Source organism: Hibiscus syriacus, unplaced genomic scaffold (genome assembly GCF_006381635.1).
Source record: "Hibiscus syriacus cultivar Baekdansim isolate YM2019G1 unplaced genomic scaffold, ASM638163v2 tig00110956_pilon, whole genome shotgun sequence".
Taxonomy (NCBI): Eukaryota; Viridiplantae; Streptophyta; class Magnoliopsida; order Malvales; family Malvaceae; genus Hibiscus; species Hibiscus syriacus.
The window spans coordinates 1,555,802-1,582,303 of NW_024062932.1; the positions used below are offsets into that span (position 1 = coordinate 1,555,802).

The 26,502-nt window shown below is 34.7% G+C and overlaps 1 protein-coding gene and 1 pseudogene across 3 annotated transcripts in view; both read left to right on the forward strand.

Moving 5' to 3' along the window:
• LOC120148344 (ADP-ribosylation factor GTPase-activating protein AGD12-like) overlaps positions 1-1,838 on the forward strand; it is a 16,244-nt gene extending 14,406 nt beyond the window's left edge. For all 3 annotated transcript variants that reach the window (XM_039161500.1, XM_039161503.1, XM_039161501.1), the window contains one exon: positions 1,371-1,838. In XM_039161500.1, the coding sequence (XP_039017431.1) occupies positions 1,371-1,652 (282 nt within the window). In that variant the 3' untranslated portion in view covers positions 1,653-1,838. The remainder of the gene's footprint in view (positions 1-1,370) is intronic.
• Positions 1,341-18,742, forward strand: LOC120148403 (annotated as a pseudogene).
• Positions 18,743-26,502: the final 7,760 nt, after the last annotated feature.

Below are 26,502 nucleotides of genomic sequence, written 5' to 3' on the forward strand. Positions count from 1 at the left end.
AATTTATAGATATTTTCTTTGAAGAGCACAAGGTTCTTAACCTTGAGGTCGTGGGATCGAGTCCCACGGAGGGTATTTCATAATTCGGAGGTCTTCTACGGAAGCTGCTCTCAACCTGGTGTTGGGGGCAGCCTACTATCTTACCTCCCCCTTACCCCATTACATATGAGAACAAGGGACATCCATTTCTTTGTATTTTCTATTGATGATCTCATTTTGCACCCTCTGAAAGTTTATAATTTTGCACCCCCAAAATTTCTTATATAATTTCCTAAGTTCTCACCCCCTGACATAAATTCTTGTGCCCGTCTATGTGTTCGTGGTTTTAGTCTCAAAATGGTTAAGAGGGGTAAAAATTATGTGTACTGCATCGGAAGAAAAAAAGGAATTTATGAGTAGACCTCCATTTTTATCTTGATTAAAAAGGATGTAACTAGAAGTGTCAGATCGTCTATCAAGATTGATTTAGTAGAGCTAGAAACCTAGGTGAAGCGACTGAAGCCTGAATTCAAAACACCTATTGCATTCATTATCTATTTAGATGAGTTCAATTTATAATTCAAAGATATGCAGATAAAAAGGCAGTCGCTAGAGCCAACAGTAGAACATGGCGGTGTTATCATTTTTAGGCAGGAAAATAAAGAAACTATCCAAAAGCTTGCCTTATTAGCTACATCTCTAATTCTCTACTAGGCGCATTGTCAAGTTAAATCTGCGATTTAGTTATTACTGTCACTTTTTTCTTGGATACTAGGGGTTGCTCGGATTTGAACTCAAGCTTGCATGCAGCACAAACCCTTGTAGCCACTTCGACAAGAGTTTGTTGGCAGCTGTAGCTATTGCTATCTATTATGAGTTGCTGCATTTTGGCTCACTTGACTAGGAGTTTCACTTTAGAGGGGAAAAAAACTTATAGATTAGAGGTCCGACTTATAATGTCAACTTTCTGCATTACTATCAACTATATTGCTTCAGCACTTTATTTTTCTACAAGTACCCTTGTTCAACATCTGTACCCAATACACATGCGAAAATAGGTATGGGGATTTGATCCTTGAAGGACTCTCCAAATAAAATACATGAAAATCTTGGACAAAACCAACATACTTATGAAGGACATATTTTCATGTCCAAAATTCGCAATCGAGTCGGACTGATATTTAAAAAAAACTACATACTTTGCAATGCTTGGACATTATTATACTAGTTTATTCTTGATTAAGTAAACTAATTTTTGTTATTTACGATGACAATTTATATGATTGATACGAGCATGCTTGCATTATTCATTCATTCATACAAGATTTCCTGCCATCTTAAGCATATAATTACAATGAGTTTCTCTAATCTGTTGAGCTTCTACACTGTAGCAAGTATATGATCACGATACCTTCTCAGCCGATGATATAATGGGAGAAGCAGAGATTGATATCCAGCCCTTGATAACATCTGCAATGTCGTACGGGGACCCCCAAATGTTCGGGAATATGCAGATCGGAAAGTGGCTGAAGTCCAATGATAATGCCCTTATGGAGGATAGCATCGTCAACATCATTGATGGGAGGGTGAGACAAGAAGTATCACTCCAGCTCCAAAATGTTGAATCTGGAGAAATTTATTTAGAAGTGGAGTGGCTGCCTCTCGATCAGTAAGCCTGTGTGGTGTAATTGTATTGGCTTCAGTATGCTCCGTCGGTGTTAATTTTGAATATAGGCTCATTTTTTTCCTTCTGAAGTGTTCATTTTATTTGGAGTTGAGGATTGGGGCAATCATTACGTTAAGCTTTTGATCCATGTCTCGTGTTTGAATAAATTAAGGATGTTTCAGAATGATTTGAAGTTGCCTTGTATTGTCTTCTGCTATCCTTGATTTCTTTTTAAGCTGCAGATCACCTGGAGTATCTCCCTTATAATAATATTGAATTTTTAATTGATCTGAATTAAAAAAAAACATATACAATAAAAATTATCAGATTCGGTCCAAATAGTGAACTGTTTTCCTTATAATAATATTCCAAATTATTCATGAGTTGTCCTCCTCCTAGGATTCATAATTTTTTAAAAACCATCATGTTCTTAATACATGCGTAATACTGAATTTAGTATTTAAAAACATTTTTAAAATTAAATAACAGTGCATATAAATACGTAATTTGTATTGTTCATACATTTTTTTTCAACACCGTTTATTGTACTAATAATATCTCCTTTGAGATGCTCAGTTCTTGACATTTATTAGTATAAATAAATTAAATTATTATATTTTTACTTCTCAATTTAATTGGTGTTACTGAATTAGATGATACCATAAATTCAATCAAACATTTTATATAAATATTTTAATTTTTTTATAAATTTTTTATGTAAAAATATAATATTATAAGTATATTATAAGTCTCTAATTCATATGGGAAATTTCTCGGAGGCCCATATTTGCCAGTGTTTAAGCCGCTTGGCCACCCAAAAACGTCATTCCCTCGTTACTACCACCGGCGGTCGCCAGAAAACCGGTCAGCAGTTCGTCGAGAGCGTCCTGAGTCTGACTCGCGGCCTGCTCCAACTTGGCCTCCGAAACGGCGATGTTGTTGCAATATCTGCTTTCAACAGGTTCTTTCCGGAACTTTTCAGTTTCAGACTCCAACTGCATTTTTCAATAACAGAAACTGCCCGGCAATATTTTTTCTTGCCAAACGCAGTCTTGTGTGTGGAATACTATCTTTTTTGTTTTCATGACGAAGGCATTCATTGAGATTAGCATAAATTAACTTATATTGCGTTAATCTAAGACGACATTACACACATTGTTTCTCTGTTACTGAGTGAAGTCGAGGCATGATGCATATGTGTGTTATTTATTTTCTTGCAATTGTTCTTTCTGATATTAAATTGTTGTTGTTTCAGTCATTGGTATCTAGAGTGGATACTAGCCGTTGCATTTATTGGAGGCATAGTTGCTCCTTTGAATTATCGATGGGTTAGTATCTCAGTTTCTTTTACCAGTCGCTCTTAACTGTTTCCTATTTCAATTATTGAGAGTTTGTTTAATTCCTTTGAGCAAGAGAATAAAAGGATTTTTTTTCTAAATATAGTTTCTTTGGGATCTTAATTTCATTGGGTTCAAGTTTCTCTTGGAATTGAGATTATTGTGGTTTGTATGTTTCACATTTTTTTTTGAATAAGTATTTTCATATTTTGGACATTTGCAATTAGGGAATGTTTCTTAAACTTGTCAACATAAATTTGTATCATTGAATGAATGCTGTTTTAACCTTCTCTGTCATGAATTTCTTCATAAGAGAGGAAAGTAAAATATAATATAGAATTTCCTTACTAGGGTTGAATGGGTTGTCATAAGTTTTTTTTTTCACTTTAGAGTAAGAGATGTTATCCGCAATGAAATCTGGTCTTATTTCTTGCACTGCATTGCCTTTCCTAAATATAGAGCTTTGAAGAGGCAATAATAGCAATGGTAGCCATAAGATCAAAAATGTTGGTGAATGATGAGAGCTGTTACTTCTGGCATTCTGCACCCCAGGGAGATGCTGTACCGTCTTTAAGGTGGCATGTCACATTAAGCTCCCCTTCCTCGAATGTTATTAACTGCGGAAATGCTTGTGGAGCAATCTGTAAGATTTGAATCGATGAATTACTCATTTGCACCTGAGGGTGCTATTGTAATATGCTTCACGTCAGGTATGTGTTTTATGTGTAGCTCCTCTTAGAACTTATGGTAATATGATTGCAACCTTATGTTGGAATCTTATCAGCCAGTGAGTGTGTACCAAAAAATGAAGGGCAGGTGAAGGGTGGAGAAGAAAATCCCTTCCCCTTTATCTATGGTTTTGTTTTGGATTTTTTACTTCTACCGGAAAAATTCCTCTTCGACCTGCTCCCGGAACAATTCCAAGATAAACTATTGTTGCACATAATTGGGTAATCATTACCTCAAATCCGGCCTGTAGGATTTCTACTCTTCTCTTTTTTGCATCATTCAAAGAGTGCATATTATTAGGTTTTTATCCGTGCTAATCATGTTATAAAAATAAGATTCTGGAACTGCATCATTCCTACCTCCCTGCCAGTTAGTATTTTCAAATAAGGTAGATACTTTAAAGCCTGATCTTCTCCCGTGTTTCTCAAACTCGGGCCTCTATAGGTGCTGCACACGAGTACATGACCTGATGACCCTTTCTTCCTTAATAACCACAGATAACCAGGCGCTCACAAATCTATGATGAACTGTAAATTTTGAAATGATGTGCCATGATAAGCCAGTAAATTTGAGTCACAGTGAAGACAGAGGTAACATTATCAAAAGTCTAATTAGAGCTAATAAGAAGCTTGGTAAAACTCAGATTTTAGAGATTCTTGCTGATAATATATGAGGAGAATAGGATCCAACTGCCTTCTCAGACATTTCTTATTTGCTAATTTTTCTCTTGAATGTGGTGTTGTTAGTTTTTACTGTAATGCATGTTGCACATAATTTCCTTATTTCAAATATTAATATTTTATCTTGAATTGAGAAATCAACTATAGGTTGTAAGCAATATGAAGTACTCTAAGTTTTCCCCTTTCACTAATTTCTATGCATTTATTTTGTCATTAAGTAAAGCAAAGAAGGAAAAAAATGAGTCTTAACTATAATTTAAGTGTAGCGTTTGCTTTTTATTTCGTCATGCATCCTTAAATGTGCAAAAATAACGTAGTTCTTGGTTTTCGTTTTCCTTGGCTTATTATAGGAACTACTGCGAGGCCAAAGGGAGTTGTGATAAGCTATAAAGCTTTTAATTGTGCAATCCCTCGCAAAAGTTGCAATTGTTGGTTACAGTGAGTATGATGTACGCCTTTCTTCTAGAAATATGTATATTCGTTTTGACTGTAGCATATGATTTTAGACAATGAAGAGGTAAAATAATTCAAACATGGTTCTTCCAAAGTGGATTTACCTTGTTGGATTAACCTGATTAATATGGGAGGAACCATACCTATGCTACTAGGACTTCAGTGTGTGTCAAATATAGGTACGAGTCTTATACGGTTGTAACCAGATTTTCTAAGGTTTCTAATATATTTGGAGGATCTCTGGAGGTTAACTCTATGCCTATGTGTCAGATACGGGAGTCGAACATGAATTCTTCAAGAAAAATAAAATGTCGGAGTAACAAAAAGTCATACAGCTCAAGGAAAAGTGCATCCTATCTTTTTTGGTCTGTATCCTTTGATCGCATTAAGTTCTTAATACTTTATTGTCTTGTTATTTCCAGGTTTATTTACATACTACACCCTTGTGCCACATTGGTGGTTTGTCCTCGGCCATGGCCATGCTAATGGTAGGAGCTTGCCATATATTCATGCCCAAGTTTGAAGCGACATTAGCCCTCAAAGCAATAGAACAGCACCATGTGACTTCTCTAATTACTGTCCCAGCAATAATGGCTGATCTAATCTTGTCAACCAGGCTGAAGAAAAGTTGGAAGGGAAGTGACAGTGCGAAGAAGATATTAAAATGGAGGAGGCCTATCAGACAACCTTATTAAAGATGCAGCATTCCCAAAAGCAAAACTTCTTTCCGCTTATGGGATGACAGAGACATATTCTTCTCTGGCATTCATGACCCTCTTTTGAGCCAATGCTGGAGGCATCTGGTACATCACCGCAGGTGTTTACCGGAACTAATCCAAGTCCGGTCAAAACACGAGGTGTTTGTGTTGGCAAGCCTGCTCCATATGTTGAAATAAAGATATGCAATGATGGCTCTTCTAATGTTGGAAGGATTCTCACAAGAGGTCCGCATGTAATGCTAAGGTACCGGGATCATAAAATTCCTGAAAAGGCATTAAATTCTATTGAAGAAACTTGGCTAGACACAGGTGACATTGGGTTTGTTGATGACCATGGTAACCTGTGGCTTGTTGGACGAACCAATGGTCGAATCAAAAGTGGAGGAGAAAATGTATACCCTGTTACATATTTTATTAATATATATTCAATTTCCATACGACGTAACTTAAACAAGTTTGTATAATATAATTACACAATATATAATAGAAAATAATATTTATAGAGTCGATAAATATATGATAGAATTCTAGATTTTTATAAAATAAATATGATTATTTTTTTTATAGAAAATTCATCTCTTTGGAATTATCACTTACTACACTATTATAATCATATTTATATTACTTGATATTAAATTAAAAATCATTATAAGGCACTACTGGATCTATATTTTGCTATATTGCTCTGGGTAGGAGTTACTAGATCATTTTTTTTTCATTGTCCTATACCTCTAGTATCTTATATCATTATTTATATTTCAAATTGAGTATATCTGTTATAAATATTTATAAACTGTTTTTGCTTTTTGGGTGTTGCATTTTCGGGTCTGAGGATTTTCAGAAAGGTTTCTTCTTTGGATATTCTTTTTCATAGTCCCACATAGCTTCGATTATAGATGATTACGTGAGGTCATGTCATTCTTTTAGATCCCATAGGGCGTATAGGTGGAGGGCTCAACGGAGTGGTGTCAATGAGACTAGACTTAGAGTTTGTTCGTTAAATGTAGGCACATTAAATGCTAGGCTGCTGGAGCTGACCGACGTACTTAGTAATAGGAAAATAGATTTTGCATGTATTCAGGAGACTAGGTGGAAAGGGGCTCGCGCCAGAGAGTGTAATGGGTACAAGTTGTGGTATTCAGGAGTAGATAACGCTAGAAATGGGGTGGGTATCTTGGTATCCTCTAGTCTCAAGGAAAATGTTGTTGAAGTTTGTAGATACCGGGATAGGATCATGATGATTAAGGTTATTATAGAAGCGGAAGTGGTTAATGTCCTTTCAGTGTACGCTCCACACGTTGGCCTAGGGGAGGGGGAGAAACGTTGCTTCTGGGATCAGTTAGATATTGTACTTAGGAGCATCCCGGAGGACCAAAGAGTTTTCATAGGGGGAGACTTCAACGGCCATATAGGTAGTGCAATCGACGGGTATGACGGTGTTCATGGAGGTTTCGGTTATGGTAACAGGAATGATGAGGGGCGTACGTTGCTTGATTTTGCTACTGCTCACGACTTAGTGATCACTAACTCCTTATTTAATAAAAGAGATGCGAACTTGATTACGTTTCACAGTGGGGGACATTGTACCCAAATCGACTACATCTTGGTTAGAAATCGGGAACGATGGGCTTGCATTGACTGTAAGGTGTTCCCTGAAGAGGCATGTATATCACAACACAAATTGTTGGTTTTGGTGTTCCGCGTACCCAACGGGCGGAGCACGCATAGGAGGGCTAAACTGGGTAAACCTAGGATCCTCTGGAAGAACTTACATGGAGCGACAACTGATGACTTTAGGAGTAAGCTTTTGTCTAATACAGGTTTGAAACTACAAACTCAAATAACGCAGATATGTTATGGAAAAATATGGCAAATTCCATCAGAGAGGTGGGCAAAAAAACCCTTGGGTTGTCGACGGGGAAGGCCAAGGAACATAAAGAATCGTGGTGGTGGAACGACGAAGTCCAAACTAAGGTGAAGACAAAACAAACTTGCTTCAAGGAGTTTCTTCAATGCAATGACGACGAAGAAAGGTCGGGAGCTAAACAAAGATACCAGGAGGCAAAGCGGGAAGCCAAGAAAACGGTAGCTAAAGCAAAGGATAAGGCATATGAGGAAATGTACAAGAGATTAGACACTAAGGAAGGACAAAATGGCATATTCAGACTTGCAAAATCTAGGGAGACTAGGAAAAAGATCTAGGTAACATTAGGTTATTAAGGACAACAATGGTGTTCTTTTAACGAAAGAACAAGATATTAAGAGGGTTTGGGGTAGTTACTTCTTTGGCTTATTTAATGACGGTGCCTCTCCATGTAGAGATAATATCGTTGTTGGGTCAGCCGACCATCATACTACGGCCAATGACTGCCCTACAAGTAGGATTGGGTTTGAGGAAGTCAAAATGGCTCTTAGAAAGATGGGAAGGGAGAAAGCTGTCGGTCCTGATCAAATTCCTATCACTGTGTGGTTAGCCTTAGGAGATGAGGGAGTTAAGTGGTTGACCAACATCTTTAATATTATTTTAGAGACTGCCAAGATGCCAGAGGAGTGGAGAGAGTCTACGGTGATACCAATTTATAAAAATAAAGGAGATCCCCAACGTTGTGGTAACTACAGAGGTATTAAACTACTCAGCCATACCATGAAGCTATGGGAAAGGGTGATAGAGGCTAGGTTGAGACAAGTCACTAGGGTTTCGGAAAACCAATTTGGCTTTATGCCAAACAGGTCTACCACGGAGGCGATTCATCTACTTCGACGGCTTATGGAGAAATATAGGGAAAAGTCTAGAGATCTCCACATGGCGTTCATTGACCTTGAGAAGGCCTATGATAGCGTTCCTCGCGATACGATATGGAAGACTTTGGAAACGAGACGGATACCAACTGCTTATATCCGGACGATTCGTGATATGTACTGTAGATCTACTACTTACGTCAGGACTACAGTTGGCGACACCGAGGCATTCCCGGTGGAAATCGGACTCCACCAGGGGTCGGCTCTTAGCCCTTACATCTTCGCCGTGATTATGGACGACATCTATTGTGCGACACCAGACGGTGTACCTTGGTGTATGCTTTTCGCTGACGACATTGTCTTAGTGGCTGAAACAAAATCTGAGTTGAATAGCAGACTGGCTACCTGGAAGACTGCTTTGGAAGAAAAAGGTTTAAGGATCAATATTGAAAAGACAGAGTATTTATGTTCAAACTTCAGTGGGAACCAAAATGATGAAAATGTAGAAGTATGCATCGAAGGACACGTTCTTCCCTCAAAGGATTGTTTTAAGTACTTAGGGTCTATGATACATAAAGATGGGGGTGTAGATGATGACGTTACACACCGTATAAAGGCGGGATGGCTAAAGTGGAGGGCTGCTACTGGAGTTTTGTGTGACAAGAAGGTGCCTCTAAAACTTAAGGGAAAATTTATAGAATGGCAATAAGACCAGCGCTGTTGTATGGATCAGAATGTTGGGCACCCAAGAAGGATCACGTTAGGAGGATAGAGGCCGCAGAAATGAGAATGCTTCGATGGACATGTGGTAGGACTCTGTGGGATATGACGACAAACTCTGCTATTAGGATGTCCTTAGGGGTGATGTCTGTTTCCGAAAAAATGAGGGAGGGAAGACTACGGTGGTTTGGACACGTCCTTAGGCGACTACCGTCGGATGCGGTCAGGAGGGTAGAGTCGATTACAGTCGACGGTGCCAGAAGGAAAGGACGACCAAGGCGGAAGTGGGATGACTGCTTGAGATCTGATTTGAGGGATTTAGGCCTTACCGAAGACATGACCTATGATAGGAAATTATGGAGGCTTAAGACTAGGGTAGTCGAGTAGTGTGGGTCACATCTATAGGGTGTATCATCTTTGTCTTCTTTTAAATGCATTTGTAGTTATTTCCTTGACTTTTACTTTTTATACTTTTCTGTTATTGGTATTTATGAAATATTAGAACTGGGCTTGCTATCGTTGTCTCATGTGTATCATTCTCATCATGTTTCCTATGTTAATTTTAGTCGGGTCTTAGGTTTCTGTCTATATGCAGAGACTCTTTCGCAGGGATTATTTTGCAGGGATTACTCCCCATTATAGAATCACATATGATATTAATGACTGCATATGAATACTGTTTAGCTATGTATTTATGTAATTATTTATACATGCATTGCATTTTATCTATATTTTAATTTTCTGACTGCCGGAGGTCTTTCACGGAAGCTATTCTCAACCTGGCGTTGGGGGCAGCCTACTACCCTACCTCCCCCTTACCCCATACATATGGGAATTGGGTTTTGTTGTTGTTGTTGTTTATTTATTTAATTAGTTTGAAGAATTATATTTAATTTTTTTTCTCTTTTTTTTTCTTTTGTCAAAGACGAGATGAGAGGAGAAGCTGGTAGAAAATGAAACATCTTTTCCTCTGGTTGGGTTTGGTGGTGGATAATATTTTTTTTCAATTACCTGTATATTTAAACATTTATATTTCATATTATATTATATATATTGTTTAAATTTTTTAAAATTATTATATTTTATTAATAATTATAATATATTTTAGATATTTTTTATATTTTTTTACTGATAATAGATTTTTGTTCCTCTAAGATTTTATAAGTTGATTCGTATTTAAATTATTAGAAATTTGTCTCTCTAACATAAAACTATACATCCATTCACGTGCTTAACTAAGTTAATATCATTAATTAATCAACTTTCAATTCAGTTATAAATATTAAAATGTTTTTATTATAAATAATATTTCATCCTTCCCATTAATTATATTTCATGGTGACAAAACACATAATTTTAGAATAGAAATTTGACCATGTATAAAATAAAATAAATGATAAAATTATCACTCAAAAAATTATTGATAGATTTGACATATTTGTTTTGATAAGTAAAAGAATAAGGGTGAAAACGAAAATACAAGGGTTATTTGTTTACTTTTATAATGATATATTTTGAATTGGACAATTTTATATTAAAAAGGGATAAATTTAATAGGAAAGATGTTTTTGTATGTTTTAGTAAAAAAACAAACAATATGGTAATACCATTATTAAATCTGTCAAGAGCGGCCTTAATAGGAGTTACGAAGTGCAGTGAAAAGAAAGGCGGAAGACGATGAGGGGAGTGAATTGTTGCCGTTTGGTTGGTAATGTTTCAGCTTCTCTAGTATGCTGTATTTTACCAGCTCCCTTAGAATGAGGGGACGACTAATCTTTTCAGTCGGAGAGAGGAAGACATTTCATCTTTTCAGATTTTGACATTTGAGTACAAACCCTCTTTTAAAATCTCCAGAACCTGCATTCAATTCGTTGCGGTTTGGTTCGATCGGGAGATGGTGGGCGGCAGCGAGTGCAATCAAAACAAGCCCCATTACGACATCACACTGTCCAAGAGAACCAGGAAGCCACCCAGTTCTCATCCCCAACAACCTAATACCAACGACAAGGAATCAGAAAACGAGGATCGTAAAAGCTTGAAGCAGCTCATCAATGGCGACGAAACGGGCGGCGGCACCACTTCGCTTGGCCGGCACTTCTCGGAAGAGGAGCAACAGCTGCAGCTGGTGAAGAAAAACCATCAGTATAATAACAACGGGGTAAAGCTCAAAGGAATGATGAGTCGGTACGCTAAAGTTTTGAGCCATTTGGTCAAAGTGAAACGTGATCCCGGTTTAGGGTCCAAGAAAAAACATCTTCTCCGGCTAACCAATATAGGCTGAGCTATTGTTAATTGCCCGTCTTTAGAGTCATTAGGTTTTCAGATCTCATGCACGCATGCATTGTACGTACAAAATATGTTTGCATATGTAATACATACGTATGTAGAGTTTAAGATTATGCCTGTGTTTACGTAATCCTGCCTTTCCGTTACAGGATTCTATTGATCATATAATGAGTTAATTAATCAGAATGTTATTTACGCAAGTTACATCCTCCATTTGGATTAAATCATTTACTGGGTTGTTTTGAGATGTATCAAATAACAACTTTCTTTTGACGGAAACGATTAAGGTGCATTACTCAATGTTAGCTCCATAATGTTCTATACCGCAGACAAATTTTTTTATGAAGTTATATTAGAAATTTTAAAAATGTGAAATTATAAATTTTTTAAAAACATAGAATTAAATAATTAATAAAACATGTAAAAATATTTAAAATGTATAAAAATTTAAAAATTTCAAAAAAAAGTGATCAGCTTCCATCCTCCTCTCTCGGAACATCTATGATTATTATCATTATCCCTAAAAATATTAATTTGGAAGAGTATAGCATGATTTCTCTCACCTCTGTTTATGTTCATCACACACTAGATAAGACAATCTAACTTATCCAATCACCTGTACCAACTAGATAGAACGTATTACTAGCAAGCTAGTATGATAAGTCACATGTAGGGGTGTTTAAAGAGTTGAGCACTTCATGATCAACTCAAATTCGATTCGATCAAAGTACAATAAAAACTTGATTTGGTTTAATTTGACTCAAACTCGACTCAAGATTTTAATGAATTAATTGAGTAAAGTTCAATTCAACTCTATAAATTCGTAAGCATCTCGTTGATTTTTTTATATATATAATTTTTAGTGGTTATCATAAAAACTATTTTATTCAAAAGAATTACTAATTTACTTATAAAAAATATGATAAATTATTAATCTATTAATTTTCTAATAAATAATAAAAGTAATAAATTGTTAATTAATATTTTACTACATTTGAAAATCAAGCCCTATTTGTTATTTTAATATAGCTGTGGATTGTTATTGTGGAGTTTAGACTTTGAAATTGATTCATATGCTCTTTTAATAAATTTCTTGGTTAAATTTAGTAATCTTTGTTTATATTAAACTACATATAGTATTAGTAGATTTTACCTATAGTTAAGAAAATAAGGTAAAAAATTCAGTGAGCTTGCACGAGTTGAACAAAAATTTAACGAGCTTAATAAACAATGAATCGAGTTGAGCAACAGATTTTTTTTAACGAGCATGAAGTGTGCACTGCCCAACTCAGGGGCGGAGAGAAGCCTGGGCCTATGTAGGCCATGGCCCTCTAATGCCGAGAGGAAAAAAATTATATAATTTTATTAAAATTTTAAATTATATTTCTAGGTAATCAAAATTAAACTAATTATATCTTCTTATAACTTATATATTGTGATGCTCACTCTTTCTTATTTATTTATATTCGTTATGTGTTTTTTAAATTCAAAGAATTTAAATTATATCTTCTTATAACTTATATATTGTGATTAGGGGTCGGAATAGGCCAGGCCGGTCTATAGGGGCCTACGGCCTGGCCTACATAAAGTCTGGCTTGGCCTGGCCTATTTAATAAAAAGGCCAGGCTCAGGATTTTTTAAAAGCCTATTAATTTAAATAGGTCAGGCTTAGGCTTATTATTAAGCCTTATAAGCATGATAGACCGACCTATTTAGAGTGACTACTTTGTAAAATGCGTATAAGTTAGAGTGACTTAATAGGGACTTTACTCTAAAATTAGTGACTAAACTGAAAATATTTGGCTAAACTATAGGGTCTAGAAGGTAATTAAGCCTAAATTTAATATATAAACCTAAAACTAAACAAACCCCCTTTCCCCGTTTCTTTCTCTCTTCAATCTATCCCCCTCCAATCATCTCTCACGAGCGGGTCCCCCCACCATTGCTTCATTCATTTTTTATTATATATTCATTACAAACAAAGAGAAATATCAACAAAATGGAGTATGGACAGTATGGACGCATGGGCGACAGCAACATTTGATGGTGTGCTAGTGCAGGCTTCGGGAACAACAATGTATGGTGTTGACCTTGGGTACTGTGCAGACAGGTATGTGGGATAAAAATTAGTGTTTAAAATACTTATATTATTTTTTTGGGTACCAATATATATGTGTCCAACTAAATTAACGTTAGATTAAAAATTAAACCAAATTATATATTAAGGGTTTGTTGAACCTATTATAGAAGGTATGCTATTTTTTTAGTAAAAATAACTATCAAATGAATATTAAATGTATATTGTGAAACAGACTTTTAAACAGGCCAAGCTACCCCTAATTGTGATGCTCTCTCTTTCTTATTTATTTATATTCATTATGTGCTTTTTAAATTCAAAGAATTCTTTCTAAAGCTTGAAGGTAATCGAATATTTTAACTGAAATTTTAAGTTTTTTATTTTTTTGTAACTCCTAGATCGGGCCTGGACGATACGACCGAATCTCGGAGACCACAACAAAAATTTAGTTTAACATAAATCATGAAACTTTCCGATAGAAACATGCATCGTCAGAAAATGAGTATAAATTTATAAACATGAGTAGAATTTCATAATAAATATTTCAATACGAGTTCAAAATCCAAATCAGACAAAAATAATTTAATATCCCAAAGTTCCATATAAGTGTATATAAAAATCGATGGAAAGTAAATAGCATAAAGTCTAAAAACAACAATATTATGACTGCAAATAAAATGTGATAGAAAATGATCCTCCATGTACCGGTCATAATCTTAAGAGTTAAAAGGATCTGAAAAGACATAAACTAAAAGAGTAAGCTAAAAATCTCAATGTGTCCTCTATAGTAAAACATATAACAATATATATATATATATATAACATCACAAATCATGCTTAAACAGTAACATCAAAATTTATATGTCAGAGTACATCATCTTTAACATGTAATTGTACCTTTCACCACGAATAAACAGGATTTGGATGTTCTCTCCGAATAGGATCCCAATCAAGAACATAAATCAGTATGGGGATTTAGCCCTCCAATGAGGATCTCAAATAGAAACATGACAGAGATATAATCACATGTAAAAACAAGACGAGGAATTAATCTCATGCAGAATCAGTAATGCATCAATATGCAAATCATGAGTGATGCAACATTATTCAGAAATCAGAAGTTCCACAGATAATTATCATCAGGTTACGAACATGCTTCCAAACAGTAACATATAACATAATAGCATAATACATCAAAAGTATTGAACATGTCTAGAGAACACACTTATAGTAGCTAAATAACACTAGCTAAGCCTTACGGTTCCCACTATCAATCGCATTAAGTTCTACGGAACAGGACATGTATCTCGAGACGGGTAACTAGAATTAAACTGAGTGGGACGATAGTGATCAAGGCCTATTGGAGAGCGACTGGAGACATGAGAGTACCTTCAGAAAACAACACCAAAAAGTCAATAAAAAATCTCACATTTTACTTGGTATATATAAGACTTTAAGTGATAAATGATAAAAACAGGGTTTTCATTTCAGAATTTGGCAAACAGATTGATAAAACGGACTCAGCACGTCTAAAAACATAAAGATAGGGGTCTTTGAAAAAATTCAACGGGTCAAAGTTAACGGTTAACGGTCAACGATCAATGGTTAACAGTCAAGAGTCAATGGGTCGGGTTGGTCAGCAAGTCAGGTCAGTCAACGGGTCCAATCGGTTCAATCTAAGAGTAAATCGGTTCAGCCAGTTTGTAGTTAAAATCACTTGGAGTAGTACCACACGCGTACGGCGGCGTGTGGGATGCCGTCCAACAGCAGTTTTCGAATGAAAATTTCCAAAAAAAAAATATTTTTGATGTATGGGGAACAACTTACCGACGTGAGGCCCCACCTAGCCCATTCAACATTCGTCATTATACGCTGATGGAAGATAAGCCACAAGAAATGCTCGATTCTTTGAGGTCCATCATAAGACCAAGCAACATCCCATATTTTGTGGTGGACGTTCCAACCGCCCTTATAAAGTTGCTTATAAGTCGAGTTAACGCTGCAATGGTCAGTGGCTTCCAAACACCAGGTCGGGTGATCGGAGCCAACAGAATCGCAAGGGGGAGGAGTGGCGATAACCCAATTACAATTCTCCTAGTCCAGAACCCGACAGAGAGCTTGAAAGTTCCAGTTACCCTAGATGGTAGAATAATCTCGCACCGTGGCCATAGGGTCAGGAATATTGGACGGCGAAACCGAAGAAATGAGAGGGTTGCCTCTCAATTGACCAACAAATGTTATAAAAAACTAATGACCAAATGCGAGAAAGCGACTTCCAAATGAAATATCCCTTAGTGGAAACGATGTGAACAAGCAGATTATCTTGGACATGATACTTAGAGCGAAGCACTCTCACCCACAACGCATCAGACTGCATAAAAAAATCAAAGCCAAGTTTAACTAAAAAAAGCTTCGTTTTGAATATAGATCGGCCAAAGACCGAGACCTCGTGGAACTGGGCGAGCTAGTAGTCCCACCCCAAATAAAACGCCGAGTAATTTTCTCAATATTAAAACATTAATAAATACCTATAATCATTAAGGTCGTCTCATAAATAAATCCCAAATCGATTGTCTCAGAAAAGGCGAGATAATATACGACGTTACCGGATACATTAAAAGATATTTAACAAATTCGGTTTAGTGCTATCGGAAATATTGAGTAATAATAATGTAGTAGGTCTAAATCATGAAGAAATATTAAAAAATTTGGCAACCGAAAAACTTAACTTGTCGGGTTGTGTCGATCTAAATAAAAAATGTATCAATCCATATCAATATAACAGGTAAAAATATGACAAAACCGGTCACGAAAAGACAATACCGGTAAAGCGCTATCGGATATATTGAAAGTGTCGATACTTTAATATAAGTATCGACACTTTGTGAATTTAAAAGAGAAGCAGTTTTAGCGCCTATAAAGTGTCGATACTTTATAAAAATGTATCGATCCACAACGATATAATAGGTAAAAATATGACAAAACCGGTATCTAAATGATAAAACCGGTAAATTACTACCAGATATATTGAAAGTGTCGATACTTTAATATAAGTATCGACACTTTGTGAATTTAAAAGAGAAACAGTTTTAATGCCTATAAAGTGTCGATACTTTAAAAAATGTATCGATCCACAACGATATAACAAGTAAAAATATGACAAAACCGATATCGAAATGATAAAATCGGTAAATCACTACCGGATATATTTATAGTGTCGATACTTTAATAAGTACGTGTAATAAATTATCGATACTTTCAAAGAAATAGGTAATTATCCTATCGAAAGTATCGACACCTGACATAAAAGTATCGATATTTTTGTAGTTGTATCGATTAAATATAAATAACATATCCGATGAAAATATAAAGGCCATAGCTAAATATCCTCTGAAAATATATAGAACGGACGAGTTTTTGAAATGGAAGCGTAATTGTTGCTGCATTTCAGAAGGCGTTTCTAAAGCGAAGTTTGTTTGTTTGTTGCTGCAGTCGAATCGAAAAGTACGTTGTTGAAACCCTAGTTTTTTATTATTACAGTAATCAGAAATAGGGTTTTTATATGTTGTTTGGGTTTTGGAGTAAAGAAGCATTTGAGACTAATTACAAATAGAAAGTGATATTCAATGTCAAATATAAATGTCGATACTTTTATTAAATATTATAGGTAGAAAATGATATTATAGATTGTATAAATGTGCCGACACATTTTGTAGTGGCCATTCAAATTCTTTTGAAGAAAACCGTTTTACCACAAGAGTAGTTATCTATATTTGTATATTGAATAAAGTGTATGTAACAAGTATTTGATTTGATTTGCATAAACTGATATATGAAGGAAAAATGGAGTAAATAGGTGGAAAAATTGTTGGTGGCACAGATGACTTTGAAATTGAGTTCGAGACTCGAAAGCAACCAAATGGTGGATATATGTACTTCTAGTAAGTATCAATGTTTTTTTGTTATTATTGTTGAAATGGTAATTAGATTAAAGTATTTAAGAACTTTAAATTGATGACAAATTTTAAATGTTGACAGTATGACCGAATGCAAAAGGATGAAGGAAGGTGGCGAACACATCGGTTCGGTATGTAAATTGAAATTGACATTGAGTATTATTTAGCATTAATGTATTGATTAAAAAACGTTTATGCTTAATATTAGGTAAGAAATGATGTGTTGGAGAAATGGAATTCGATGACTGATGCTCAGAAGGAACCTTACATCGCACAGTCAAAGATGGATAGTGAAGAATACAAAGAATGAAGGAAAGCACATGAAAATAAGGTATTCATTAAACTTGTAAATACGTTGATACAAAATATATAAGAACTATAACATTATATATTGTTAAAAATGTAGGAAGTGTCGACAAGGTGCAACTTTAAAAGGGTGAATTCATTAATTATACACCTTAAGGATAAGGGTCAGTTGAATGTGCTGGGAGAAATGGGATTTGGATCATTGGTAGGAGTAAGGGATCGACCTATTCGGAGGGAATTGTGTCGATCCTTGATGGCGCAATTTGATGTCAAATAATTTATTACTAAATATGGTGATTTTTCATTTCCTCTCGGGATCCCATGTGCTGTAGTCGTCTTGGGGGTAGGAAATGAAGGCAAAAGTGTTGTAGAAGTCTCTAAGAGTAAGAACTGGAAAGCACTTGTCTCAAAATATGGTTTGAAGCAGAAGGTGACATATGCTAAACTTCAAGAGGAAATCAAAAGTGGATCTTACGGGGGGATGAGTTGAAGACTCGAGTTCTATTCTACCTTGTCAGGATCTTTCTTTGTCCAACGGGTGATACGTCAATGAACAAGGACTATATGAAACTCATTTGTGATGAAGGCTTGAAGGGTGAATTCATTTGGGCTGAATATGTCCATTCGATATTGATTGAATCAATAATCACCTTTAAAAAGGGCAACCAGAGATACCTCAAAGGGTGCATAGCAATCTTATAGGTAAATGAGTTGAAGAACTTTTTTGTTTTTTTATATAAAATGATAGTATAGTTATTATATAAAATTATAAATTTTATTATAAATGCAGGTTGTACTGTTCGATTTTTGGTCGGGCTGTGAGGCAGTGCCGGCTTAAGAAAGAATCGGAGTGGCATATATTCGTGCATGGGGGAAGGAAGAGGTGGTTAGAGTGATGGTGAAGTTGAAGTTGGATAGACCAAGGAAGAAAGAAAGAGTAATAAATGTAATTAAATAATATTAAGAATATAATCAATGCCTTAATATTGTAATTTAATTTTGAAGGTTATTAGCAAGGAGGTAGAGGAGGCAGTGGAGAAGAAAGAGGAGATGGTTGTATTAGGGGATGACGGTAGAGTAACTTCGACATTTTGATGTTTGAATTGGCTGATATCAAAAAAATCCAATTTGATATCATGCAAAGACAATCAAGAGTCGAAGAGAAACTTGAGAAAGTCGAAGAGAAACTTGAGAGAGTCGAAGAGACACTTGAGAGGAATAAAGGGGAAGTGAAAGGAAAAATAGTGGACGGAAAAATAGATGGAGTGGTGAAAGAAGTAGAGGTGTTGAGGGGTGAAGTGGTGAAAGAAATTGAGATGTTAAGGGGTGATCTTAAGATGGTGACGGGTGAAAAAATTGATGGAGTGATGAAGGAGGTTGTGGAATTGAGGAGTGAACTTACGGGGGTGAAGGGGGTGGTTGATCAATACTTGGATGAAGGGGAAAAATTAAAGGGTGAAATAAAAGAGATGAAGAGCTATGTAGAACAAAAATACGATGAACTGAAAAAATATGAAAAAGAAAATATGGAGGAAATGAGGAGGAATGATGTCGATGTGATCTATACACCGGAGAGTGTTATAGATATAGATTTGGATTCGGAATATCCTGCACTCCAGAAGAAGAAGAAGGTAAGTTGAATAAAAGAAAACTTAATTTGATCTTTATCATGTTGTTGTGACAAAAATTTGAATACAAAATTGTAGGTTGAAAAAGCGGATATTCCAAGCGGAATTGATGATATCGAAGCTGCAATTTGTAATTATTTATGGAATAGTGAGTTAGAATATGGGTAAGTGAAATATATTGCTTTGTGAGTGATATTTAAATATTTCAATACAAGATATTAATCTTAATGATTCATACAGATATTCTGTAATCTCAATGGGAAATCAATTCGCTAGTGTATACGACGTTGCAACGTTGAAGCCTACAGAATGGGTTGGCGGTGTGGTAAGTAGAAAGTACAAAATGTTAAAACCTATTGAATATGTTCTGATTGTGTAATTAATTTTGTTAGGTTATTTATTTTCTCTCCTGGACAGTATGCTACGATTCGAAAAAGTCACTCTGGATGATTAGCTACCTTCCATACCACTTAGCGGTGAGTTAAATTAATAAATGTTGAAAAGTTGTGTTTTAGACGGTAAATTAATAATGATTGTTGCTTAATTGCAGCAACAGGCGTTGGATGCCAACAAAAAAGAAAGTGTTGAGAGTATTGCTAACTTTTGGGGTCCCATATTGGATAACTATGTGAAATTCACAGAATGTGAGAAGGTGAGACACCATACGAATTGCAAATGATGTTTTCGGATATAGAATGTTGAATTTTGTCAAATTGAGTGTGAAATTTGATGCAGATCATGATCACAATAAACTACCTTAATTCACATTGGTATCTGTTGGTGTTGGATATAGTAGATCATGTTGCAACAATATAAGATAATATGTTTACATCTGAAGCAGCTAAACAGAGAGTGAAGGATGCTAAGAGATTGGTATGTATGTATGCATGTATGAAAAGACATTATATAAATTATAATGCATAATTTCATAACTTCATATTTTTTTATACAGATTAAAATATTATATATTTATAATAAGAAACGCATTTGGGTAGAATACTGTGGATCTCTAGGAAAGTTTTCCTTGAAAAATTTCAAATTTGTGGAGCATAAGAAGAATAAACAATTGAATGGGTATGAGATGTTATCATAAATAGAATGCTTAATTTATGCATGTTTCATAATTGACATGTGTGGTTTTCAAATTTTGTAACAGATATGATTGCGGCATGTATATGATGATGTGGATGGAATCGATCGGTTCTACAGGGGCAACTGGTGATTTTGTAAGTGGAATTAAAAATTCATTTGCGGTTAAATTGTTAAAAGTCGTAGATTAAATATTGTGGTTTACAATACATAACGTTCTGACAATTTGAATATATGTTATTGGAGAGTGGGATCGATCGCAAATATTAAACGATCTGGTAAGCCACAATCAAAATCAACGAAGACATGAGATAACAAAAGCTGCCATGAGACACAAGAATAATAAAAAGAATGAAATGATGTAAATGTAGGGTTAATTTTGTATACGATTTATAATTTTGTATGTGAATGTAATTATGTATGAGATGAGAAAAGTTAGCAGTAGGTTGTTGTACATGTTTCTTATACAAATTAAAAGTCATGTTGATACTTACGATATATGAAGATTGTTGTCTGCATTATTCCAAATGTCATCATAATTGTCATCACGTGCGGGACTGAATGGCCATTCCATATTGAGGGTATGTACAATAACTACAAAATTCAATAACTTTAAAGTAAAAGGTAAATTTACAATGTAGTTGGTAAAAATACACTATTTACTGAAAAAATAATAAACACAAATATATGTTTCTAACATTTTGTCCAGTATGGTTCCCAAATGTAAAGTTTCCAAAAAATAAGTAAGCATATGTGTCGATCCATTTATAGAAAGTATCGATCCCAGAAACATCAAAACCCATAAGTATAATGTAATAGGTAATTTTTCATTGTAACCAGTATAAATATACCCGTTTTATGAGAGAATAGGTCTACAACATGTATCGACACTTTTGAAGATCGTGTCAATACTTTTGGAACAGAATCTGTTAGGATTTTCGGAAGCTTGAATCGACAACCATAATGGTTTGTAAAGAGGGGTCGGAACGGTTTTGTGTTTAGGGAGTAAGGAGATTGAAAGATAGAGAATTGCACAGCGATTTATAGTGGTTCGACTTTCTCAATCAAAGTCTACGTCCACTACCTTAGCTCCTCACCAAGGATTTTCCAACAAATTCACTAATTTGTTCTTTCTTTTGAGGATAAAGAGTAACCTTACAAACTCCCTAGTTTTTCTGGGCTAAACTAGTACCTTTCCCTAGCTTTTACAAGGACTAAGCTAGAACCTTTCCCCTTTACAAAAGGATAAAAGATATAAACAAGAAAACCTCTCTAAGGTAGGTGTTTACAAGATTGAGCTCACAAGAACAAAATATTTACAAGAGAAAGATGAAATAAGATTGAAAAACTCTTCTCTTGTGTTTGATTACTTGGATAGTTGTTCTCTTGCTTCTTCAAGTGTCCTTAGCTTGTATCTATAGCATGGAATGTGTTTGAAGTCGTATATAGCCGTTGAGGATATTTTGGAGCCGTTTGGAGATGAGAATCCATTAATAAAATAGCTTGGAGCGTGGGGGGGAATCGATACCCCCTCATGGGGAATCAGTTCCCTAAGTGCAATCTGTTTTTGACCGTTAGACAGGGGGGATCGGTACCCCCTGGGAGGAAATATGTTCCCCCTGGGGGGAATCGGTTCCTCCTGGGGGGGGAATCTGTACCCCTTGGGCAATCTAATTTTTCTTGGCTTTGAAACGGTTAGAAATACTTTGTAAAATTATTTTAAAAATAGTTTAAGTATAAAACACAATTTTACACTTTAGTAAGGATTAAAATGAACTTTGAAAGACTTGGAGTAATATTTTGATATTCGAATAATTACATCGAATATACTTAGAAAATCTTTTGTAAAATCTTAAAATTTATTTAACTTAATTTGTTATATCGAAACATCAAAATGTTTTCAACAATCTCCCCATTTTTGATATAACAAAACATTTGAGTAATTTTAAGATTTTGAAATCAAGTTTGAAATTACTCCCCCTTACTTTAACACTTCTCCCCTTTAGCACCTTAACACTTCTCCCCCTTTTTGTTAAATCAAAAAATCTCTAATCTTTGAAGTTCAAAATAACTTTGGAGAGTAAGTAGTGAATTTGACATTTTAAAAATCATTTTGAAAAATCAAAGCTCCCCCCTCAATAAATGCATTCCAAATAAAATTATGCTTTTAGGATCTTGACACTTAAACAAAATTGAATTTCAACAAAGAATAACAAACATGTTAGTAGCACATGAAATTCAATATATCCAAGACTAAAATAATTTATGTAATACCAATAGTTGAAATTTGATATCAATATCAATTGTTAAAATTAAGTTCATATGCATAAAGTTTTCCAAAAATGTTATGCATTTTGAAAATTTTGATATCAATTGTTAGAGAGATATCATTTTCATTTAAAACACATGCATAAACATTCAAATTTAGGTCAAAAATTTTAAAATTTGTAAAATCAAAGTATTTGAAAAATTGATATCAATTGTTAGAGAGATATCAATTGCATTAAAACCAATTTTGACCAAAATTTTATTATGATGAACTAAAAATTCTTAAAAATTAATATAACTTTAAAATGTTCATCATAATCACCTTTTCAACATACATGAGATTAAAACAATGATTCATAATCATTTAAAAACAAAACTCATGCATGCTTAAAATCAAATGAGCAACAAAATAACCAAAATTAAAAGCGTTAAGCTTAGAGGTTACCCATTCCTTTTTCATGTGTGGCTAAAGCATCTTGAATATCATCATTTTCATCACAATTGCTTCCACACACCTAAAAGAGACATTTAAGTAGATTTTGGTATCCAAATTACTTTGGATCCTTGGACGTTAGTTTCAATGCCCCTTGTTCCTTTCGGAACCAATACTTGCCTAATTTTAAATCGGTTTCCTTTCTTCAAAGGACAAGTATGTTCCAAATGACCATGATAATGGAAATGTGAGCATTTTGCCATTTTTAAACATAATAGATTGGTTTTAGAAATTAATTCTTTTTCTTTTGTTAAGCTTTCAAGCTTAACTTAACTTCTAACTCAAAATTTTTCTTTTTTAAATCATTTATTTTGATTTTTGAAAGTTCTAAATCATTTTTCAAAATTTCATTTTGATTTTCAAAATCAACTCTAGCTTTCAAAATCGATTTATTTTCAATTTTGAGTTTTGAAATTAATTTCGTATATTTGGAATTCATGGTCTCAAATCCCAAATACAAATTATTATAAGCATCTTGTAACTCATCAAAAGTAAATGAATTAAATTCATTTGAGTTAGAAGATACCTCGGGCTCTTCAAGAGCCGTTAGAGACCCCACCTTTGTTGGTTCTTCTTTCTTGTTTCCATGGATTTCATCGAGCTTATTCCAAAGCTCCTTGGCACTTGAACATGAAGAAACTCCTTCATAGATTTCAGGACCAAATGCACACAACACCATGTGCATGGCCTTGGCATTAAGTTGAGCTTTCTTCCTTTTTTTGTCACTCCGCTTCTTCTCCTTCTTCTTTGGAGAAGAGTAGCCGTTCTCGATTATCTCCCATGCATCAAGATCATTGGATTGGATGAATACCTTCATTAATTTCTTCCAATGACGATAGTTGTCTTCATTGAAGTATGGAGGCTTGTCCGTTGGTGGGGAGTCTTCCATGTGGAATGAGCCAGAGGTGGAAGCCATCTTCTCGGTTGTGTTGGGAATTGATATAGCTTCTTCGAGGACCGTCTCAAGGTGGTTAAACCTTCCTAACAATTGAAAGATAGAGAATTGCACAGCGATTTATAGTGGTTCGACTTTCTCAACCAAAGTCTACGTCCACTACCTTAGCTCCTCACCAAGGATTTTCCAACAAATTCACTAATTTGTTCTTTCTTTTGAGGATAAAGAGTAACCTTACAAACTCCCTAGTTTTTCCGGGCTAAACTAGAACATTTCCCTAGCTTTTACACGGGCTAAGTTATAACATTTCCCCTTTACAAAAGGATAAAAGATGTAAACAAGAAAACTTCTCTAAGGTAGGTGTTTACAAGATTGAGCTCACAAGAACAAAATATTTACAAGAGAAAGATGAAATAAGATTGAAAAACTCTTCTCTTGTGTTTGATTTCTTGGATAGTTGTTCTCTTGCTTCTTTAAGTGTCCTTAGCTTGTATTTATAGCATGAAATGTGTTTAAAGTCGTATATAGCCGTTGGGGATGTTTTGGAGCCGTTTGGAGATGAGAATCCATTAATAAAGCAGCTTGGAGTGTGGGGGGAATCGGTACCCCTCATGGGGAATCGATTCCCTAAGTGCAATATGTTTTTGACCGTTAGACAGGGGGAATCGGTAAATCCTGGGAGGGAATCTGTTCCCCCTGGGGGGGATATGTATCCTATGGGGGGGAATCTGTACCCCCTAGGCAATCTGATTTTTCTTGGCTATGAAACGGTTCGAAATACTTTGTAAAATTATTTTAAAAATAGTTTAAGTATAAAATACAATTTTACACTTTAGTAAGGATTAAAATAAACTTTGAAAGACTTGGAGTAATATTTTGATATTCGAATAATTACATCGGATATACTTAGAAAATCTTTTGTAAAATCTTAAAAGTCATTTAACTTAATTTGTTATATCGAAACATCAAAATGTTTTCAACAGAATCAAATCCCAAAAAGGTGCACCCATATAGTGTCGATACATTTTTAAAAAGTATCGATCCCATAAACATCGAAACTCATAAGTATAATGTAATATGTAATTTTTCAATGTAACTGGTATAAATATACCGGTTTTATGAGAGAATAGGTCTACAACATGTATCGACACTTGTGGAGATTGTGTCGATACTCTTGGAACAGAATCAAATCCCAAAAAGGTGCACCCATATAGTGTCGATACATTTTTAAAAAGTGTCGATCCCAGAAACATCGAAACCCATAAGTATAATGTAATAAGTAATTTTTTAATGTAACCGATATAAATATACCGGTTTTATGAGAGAATAGGTCTACAACATGTATCGATACTTTTTAATTTTGTGTCGATACTTTTTATCCAGAATAAATGTAAAAAAGGGTGAACGAATAAGTGTCGGTACATTTGCAAAAGTATCGATCCATTATACATCGAAACCCATAATTATAATGTAATAGGTAATTTTTCAATGTAACCGATATAAATATCGGTTTTATGAGAGAATAGGTCTACAGATGTATCGACACTTGTGGATCGTGTCGATACTTTTGGAACATAATCAAATCCCAAAAAGGGTGGCACCCATAAGTGTCGATCCCAAGAACATCGAAATCCATAATTATAATGTAATAGGTAATTTTGTAATATAACTGGTATAACTATACCGGTTTTATGAGAAATAGGTCATCATAAAGTATCGATAATTTTTAAATTTGTGTCGATACTATTTTAAATATCACGTGTTTTCCCCCTTCATTATTTATAGATTATAATTGATACAACTCTAAATCGACAAACCCTAAACCTAAAGGCATAAGAGAACAAAACTCTTCCTCTCCGACGAATACTAGCGTTATCATAACAATAACGATCAGATATTCAGGTAATTTATCGATATTTTATGGGTTTGATTGATTTCTATATTGGATTTTTTTTCCTGAATGTGTTTGTGTTCCAATGTAATAACATCAATACCCAAAATGGCTCCAAAACGTCAGCGTCAGAAACGCGGTCTTTCTTAAAGCTCTTCTCAACCCAGGTTTTCTCAACCCCAACTGTAACATCCGCAATACCGGGTTAGTGACTAAATTGAAAAGTTTCAAAATTTGGTGATTAATGTATAAGAATGAAAAATTTAATGATTATTGGAAATATATGATGGGTTATTTAGTAATTATTAAAGAAGTTAAGGGTTAAATGGTCATTTGACCAGAAAGATTTTTTATCTTTCTTTTAAAGGTGATATAAACGTGGGAAATGAGAAACATCCAGAGTTCTCTTCTCATTTCTTCTTCTCCATACGTGGGAGAGCAAGGCAAAGGTGAGAGTTTATTAGTTGATTATTATTTGAATTTTAAGTTTGGTTTTGATCTTTAGTTGATGGATAAACTTAAGGAAAGCTTGGGTTACGGTAAAATCAAAGAATGGAGGGGTTAAGGGAGATTAAAGATTTGGAGTTTTAT